This window comes from Nanorana parkeri, unplaced genomic scaffold (genome assembly GCF_000935625.1).
Source record: "Nanorana parkeri isolate BGI_ZX_2015 unplaced genomic scaffold, ASM93562v1 scaffold2620, whole genome shotgun sequence".
NCBI classification, from domain to species: domain Eukaryota; kingdom Metazoa; phylum Chordata; class Amphibia; order Anura; family Dicroglossidae; genus Nanorana; species Nanorana parkeri.
Window position 1 is genome coordinate 75,493 of NW_017308888.1, and position 6,532 is coordinate 82,024.

At 46.4% G+C, this 6,532-nt stretch overlaps 1 protein-coding gene across 1 annotated transcript; it reads left to right on the forward strand.

The window, feature by feature from the left end:
- Positions 1–1,677: 1,677 nt before the first annotated feature.
- On the forward strand, positions 1,678–6,147 carry LOC108802037 (solute carrier family 23 member 1-like). The gene is made up of 3 exons (XM_018573925.1): positions 1,678–1,826; positions 4,931–5,026; positions 5,826–6,147. Exons 1-3 carry the CDS (start codon positions 1,685–1,687, stop codon positions 6,086–6,088), a joined length of 501 nt encoding a protein of 166 aa, XP_018429427.1. The 5' UTR covers positions 1,678–1,684; the 3' UTR covers positions 6,089–6,147.
- The last annotated feature ends 385 nt before the right edge of the window (positions 6,148–6,532 follow it).

Sequence of the window (6,532 nt, forward strand, 5' to 3'; positions counted from 1 at the left end):
AATGCAGAATACTATGAAGCTACATACTCTGTGTTGCTCCGGGTTCATGGCCTCATGTCTCCAGTGTTTTAGGAGGGCTGCGCCGGGTTTCAGAGGGGGGGGGGCTGTGTAGGCTCTCAGGAGGCTGTTCAGGCTCGAAGGTTGCCAGGTGGGCACTAAGAGGGCCAGTGCAGGCTCTCTGGTGGCCAGTGTGGGCTCTCAGGGGGCCAGTTCAGCTCTCTGGGGGTCAGTACGGCCTCTTGGGTGGTCAGTAGAGGCTCTTAGACGGTCAGTACGGCTCCTAGTGGTCACTGCAGGCTTTGGGCAGTCAGTGCAGCCTCTGGGTGCTCAACATGGTGGTCAGTGTGGGCTTTGGGTGGTCAGTGCGGTCAGCATTGGCTCTGGGTGGTCAGTACGGGTTCTGGGTGGTAAGTGCACGCTCTGGGTGGTCAGTAGGGGCTCCAGGTGGTCAGTGCAGGCTCCGGGTGGTCAGTGCAGGCTCTGGGTAGTTAGTCAGGGCTCCGGGTGGTCAGTGCAGGCTCTGAGTGGTCAGTAGGGGCTCTTAGTGGTCAGTTTGGGCTCTAGGTGGTCAGTGCAGGCTTTGGGCGGTCAGTGCAGGCTCTGGGTGCTCAGAGTGATGGTCAGTGTGGGCTTTGGGTAGTCAGTGCAGGCTCTGGGTGGTCCACAGGGGCTCTGGGTGGTCAGTACAGGTTTCGGGTGGTAAGTGTGGGCTCTGGGTGGTCAGTAGGGGCTCCAGGTGGTTAGTGCAGGCTCCTGGTGGTCAGTGTGTGTTCTGGGTGGTCAGTGCGGGTTCCGGGTAGTCAGTGCGTGCTCTGGGTGGTCAGTGCTGGCTCTAGATGGTCAGTAGGGGCTCTGAGTGGTCAGTATGGGCTCTGGGTGGTCAATGCTGGCTCTGGGTGGTCAGTGCGAGCTCTGGGTGGTCAGTGCATGCTCTGGGTGGTCAGTAGGGGCTCTGGGTGGTCTGTGCAGGCTTTGAGGGGCCAGTGCGTGCTCTGGGTGGTCAGTAGGAGCTTTGGGTGGTCAGTGCTGGCATGAGAGGCCCCAGCGAGCAGCCCTCTAATATGCCTCTATTCAGGCATTTTAGAGGGCCGCTCACTTGGCCTTCAGTGAGCGGCCAAGGTGCTAGTGAGGCACGAGTGGGCCTCTAATATGCCTGAATAGAGTACCGCCACTGCCTGATTGCGGCCGGTCACTGACCCAGAAACCGAGGCGATCCGTGTCGGCCAGGCTTATTTGCAGGGGTGGGCCTGGAGCGGCAGTGGCGTTAATCCGGCCCTGCCCAGAGGAAACCACAGGCAAACTTCTTGCAGATAGTGTTCTGACTGGGATTTGAAATGGGGACCCTCAGTTGTGCAAGGCAGAAGTGCTAACCACTATGCTACCAAACAATGCTTTGGTCTGTAATAATTTTAAAAACACAAGTGTTACTATAGAAACAAAGAAAAAAATCAATGAATTGATTCTTTACAGTTATCACAACACTAAACTTGTTTCTGGTACAAAAAAACCTGGCAAAAAGTTACTTACAAATTACATAAGGATTTTAAAAAATTCATGTTGTTTTTAACTATAAAAACAAACAAAATACATTAATTTGATAAAATTAATTAAAAAAGTATCAAATGGTTTAGGGGAAAAAGTAATTCTATGTTTTAACTACTTTTTTATGTTTTTATGTTCAGGAATGATTACTGCTATTGGTTTATCCAATCTGCAATTTGTAGATATGAACTCAGCAAGAAATTTATTCGTCTTGGGTTTTTCCCTATTTTTTGGATTAGTTCTACCAAATTACTTGGATGCAAATCCTAACTGTATTCAGACAGGTTAGTTAAATGTAAATTTTGTTTTAAGGAAAAGTTCAGTGTGTTTTCTGTGCACATGTTCAGTTATTTTTTAATGTATATTATTTACAACCCCAATTCCCAAAAAGTTGGGACGCTGTGTAAAATCTAAAAAAAAAAACAGAATACAATGATTTGCAAATCTCAAAAAATCCATATTTTATAAACAATAGAAAGTAGAAAACATATCAAATGTTTAAACTTAGAAAATTTACCATTTTAAGAAAGAAATAAGGTAACTTTGAAATTGATGACAGCAACCTGTCTCGAAAAAGTTGACAAAGTAAGTGGTACTAACAAGTAGTATACGAACAGACCCCACTATCCAGAAAACTCCAATACTGCAGACTTTATTGAAATTCACAGCAAATCCAGTATAATAGTGAATAAAAGTGTATAAAGCAACAAATGCCAGCACTGCACACCCCCAACCAGCTACAACCTCTCACATGTTTCAACCGTAGGCTTTTTCATAGAGGCCTGGCATGTGCAGTGCTTGCATCTGTTGCTTTATATACTTTTATTCACTGTTATACTTGATTTGCTGTGAATTTCAATAATGTCTGAAGTATTGGAATTCTCTGGATAGTGCGGTCTGTTCATATACTACAACATTCCAAGGTGGAGACGCACCTATTGGACCAGCACCTGGGGAGTCCTGATGGTGGCTAAGGAATTGGAGTGGTGAGATTACCTTTGGTACTAACAAGTGTCACAATGTCCAGCATTCCATGCCAGATTTCCATGTTGGTCCCTGGTGCTTGGCTGTAAGCCTATGGTATTCCACAGGGCTGCAGCCAATCTGCACACCTCCTCCCCTATTTACCACTCTTTCACTTGTTGCTTTTCGTTCGTGCAACAAGTCTTCTTTCTTGTGTCGGACCCTTGTGTTTCCCGTGATCTTCTGTGCTAGTATACCTTTTTGGAGCTCTGCTTTGTGCTGATTCTCCTGTGTCTGTGATCTCCCTGTTGGCTATTGCCCTTTGCTTGTGATCTCCCTGTTGGCTATGTGTTCCCATTGGTTGTAGTTCCTGTGTGCTGGTCCTACCCTGTTTGTACATTTTCCCGCACCATCTCTGTGCTCTCTTCTGTGTGCCTGTACTTAGCACCTTCCCCTGTACAGATATCTCTGTATGCCTTAGGCTGCGTTCACACCTGACCGTTTTGTAGCGCGTCCTACGCTCGACGAACGCGCTACAAAACGGTCAAAAAAATAAATAGCATTGTAGTCAATGCCCTCGTTCCCACCTAGGCGTATTTCCGCCCGTCCCTAACGCCCTACAAAACGGCCCACGCCTGAAAAGGTCCCGGGACTACTTTGGGCCGTTTTGTAGGGCGTTTTCCATTGGGATACAGCCAAGTAGCCTTTGGAATCGCGTGGCGGTCGCGCGACTTTTTTACCGCGAATCGCGGTAAAAAAACCGCGTGACGGTCACGCGACAGACGCGCATATTACAATACGCCTAGGTGTGAATGGGGCCTTAGTCTCTGGCCTATTCACACTCCCAATGTGTGCTGTGATTCTCTGTGCTCCCTGTGAGATCCTGCTGTCCTGCTAGTGGATGGTTATCCTCTAGGCTCTCCTATGTGAGCCACTGCACCTGCCCTTACGTGTGTCTTTTCTCTTGTGTGGCTGCTTGTTCCATGCAGCCTTGCTCTTGGGCCCCCCCCATCATGCAGGGGGGGTGTGGTGGGGGGCCCAAGAAAATGTTTGCCAGGGGTCCAATCAATATTAAAGACGGCCCTGCCTCTCCTATGTGAGCCACTGCACCTGTCCTTACGTGTGTCTGTTCTATTGTGTGGCTGCTTGTTCCATGCAGCCTTGCTCTTCGGTGTATCCTGGATATCTCTGTTTTGTGGTTTGCCTCCTGCTCTGACTTCCTGTGGTTATTTTTCACTGCACTATAGTGCACCTTTCTCCTGTACATTCCCCTCCACTGTTCCTGTGGGTACACTTGTGTGTTCCACTGAGGTCGTGTACACTGAGGTCGCACTGTGTCCCAGGCTGTCAGCTCTCCAACGTCCCGTCTCCAGAGCGCCTCATAGTAAGTCCTCCTGGCTGCTGTGTTCACTAGAGGGTCGTATTTCTCTGTTTCTGATCCCTCTCTGCCTCAAGCTGCGGGGGGGAGGGGGGTTCTAGTGTGTCTCTCAGCACCTCAGCACATGGGATGGGGGGGGTCATCCCATTCAACACATTGCCTCAATCATATGCTGCTCTGTACTATACATAAAATACACATAACATTACTAGAAAAGATTTCTACACCATCAACCATTATTCTATATCTCACAGCACTCACAAATGCTGCTTTTATGCCGCATAATCCTGTCCACATAGATTTAATTTTACACAACTGACCTACAACATTTTATTTAGGAATAAAAAATGCTTCACTTTTAACTTCCACTCCCTTAAAAAAAAATTAAAAAATAGCACAATATGACTGTTTGGCCATCATGATGCCACAGCGCATTCCATACCCACTAAACCACGTTAAAAGAAAATACATTTTCAACGTTCACGCCATCCACCTACCTTCATCTCATAGTCCCATGACATGAACGCACTTCACCACTTAATTGGACCCTCCCCACACAGTGTAATTGCCCGCACTCTAATGCATGCTACCACAATGTAACTGAGTTCCACTGAGGTGCAATTGCATGCACTATTTCTCCTAATTGCATCACACCAATGCACAGCCCTCCTGTCACCCCCGCAGCCCTCCTGACACCCCACAAGCTCTTCTGAGACCACCTATAGACCTCCTGACATCCTGCACAACCCTCCTAAGGCTCCACAAAGCTCTCTTGACACCCCACAGTTCTCCTGAGACTCTGCACATCCCTCCTGAGATCCCGCACAGCCCTCCTGAGAACCAGCACAGCTCTTCTTAGACCCTACAAAGTTCTCCTGAGACCCAACACAGCCCTCCTGAGGCCCTACACAGTCATCCTGAGACCCTACACAGTCCCCCTGTCTAGAGTTGAGAGTTATGCAGAAGGCTAACATTTGTAAAGGAAAAGTAATGAATGAGGTTCTATGCCAAATATGTTTTAACATTTCTACTATGTTTATTTTACAGGTTTGCCAGAACTGGATCAGATATTGACTGTGCTTTTAACAACAGAAATGTTTGTAGGAGGCTGTATAGCATTTTTCCTAGACAATACCATCCCAGGTACAGTAGTAAAAGAAAGCTTTATCTGTCCCTAAAAAAAGATACAAAATTAATTTCAGTACAGCGTTGCATGACTGAATAAATGTCAGTCAAAGTACTCCAGCACTGAATACTGAAAAATTGCCTAGTCAGGAAGGGGGTTTAACACCCAGGTCTTCAAGTGGTTAAAGGAGAACTATGAGGCGAGTGAAAATCACTCAGCCCCATAGTTCTAGCTGACCTGGGACAATGAAACAGCTCAATAGATCGGGAAGTGAGCGAACACATACCGTCGTTCGCTCACTTCTCGATCTATCCCTGCAGAGAGCCGTGACTGTCACTCACGGCTCCCTGCAGGGATTCCCCCCTCCTCGTCCGATCCTCCAGAGCTGACTGGCGGAACGGACGGGGGAGGGGGCGGGTACAGCTGGCTCTGCCTCTAGATAGGCAGAACCAGCTGTCAATCACGCAGCTGGGTGGATCTCGACAGTGATGTCGGGATCCGTCCAGGCTGCGGCGTCTCAGTAAACTGCGAGCTGTAGCTCGCAATATACTGAGCCTTGGGTGACGGGAGGAAGCTAGTTTGTGTCCTCCCATTACCCTTAGGAGAACTATGGGGAAAAGCACTGACCCCCATAGTTCTCCTTTAAGCAAAATATGCTGTCCAAGCAAACAGCTTCCCTTCCTGTTAGAAAATAGAAGCCCCAAGATTCACTTGAAATAACTGACCCAACTAGGCTATTAAAAGGTTAAAGATCAGTAAACAGGAACTTAATGTTTTCATTATTCAAATGGAGCTAAACATTTTATTTTTTTGCAGGTACACAAAAAGAACGTGGACTTGTGCAGTGGAAGGAAGGAGCCAATGCTAACAGCGACACATGTATAGATCTCAGAAGCTACGACTTTCCATGTGGAATGGCAGGTGTTAGGCGAATACAGTGCTTCCGCTGGATTCCTATCTGTCCAGCTTTTAAAGGGTTTAAGAGTACAGCACCTAAAACTGCTATTACAACAACCATGATCTATAACAACATTGATTGTCAGGATGAAACAAACAATCCAGTGTGCACAAAAGTGTAAAACCAATTAGTTTAAACATGTTTGTACCTAAGAATGTTTTTCAAGAGAAGGCCATTTCCAAACTGTGATTTATGTTTTGTTTTTTTTTAATCACTCAAATTTGGTTATAAGATCATGCAGTAAAAATGTGGAACAGAAGGAACAGGAACTTTGCTATTAAAAAGAAGTAGCATAGTCTTGTATGTACAGTTCTATGAAAAAATATGTGTCTCATATTTTACCATTATTCTTTTTTTTTACATTTAAATTGATTATACTTTTTGTAATTTAAAGTAGTACATTAAAGGAGTGCTAGAGTTGAACAAAAAATACATGCACAAGTAATAGCTTCTTCACTGTCAGCAAATTTGACAGCAACCACTGACCAGAATTGTACATCACTGTGAAAAGTTAATGACACAATCCTCCACCCACAACTGCCAGAGCTCAGCTGCATTCACCAGG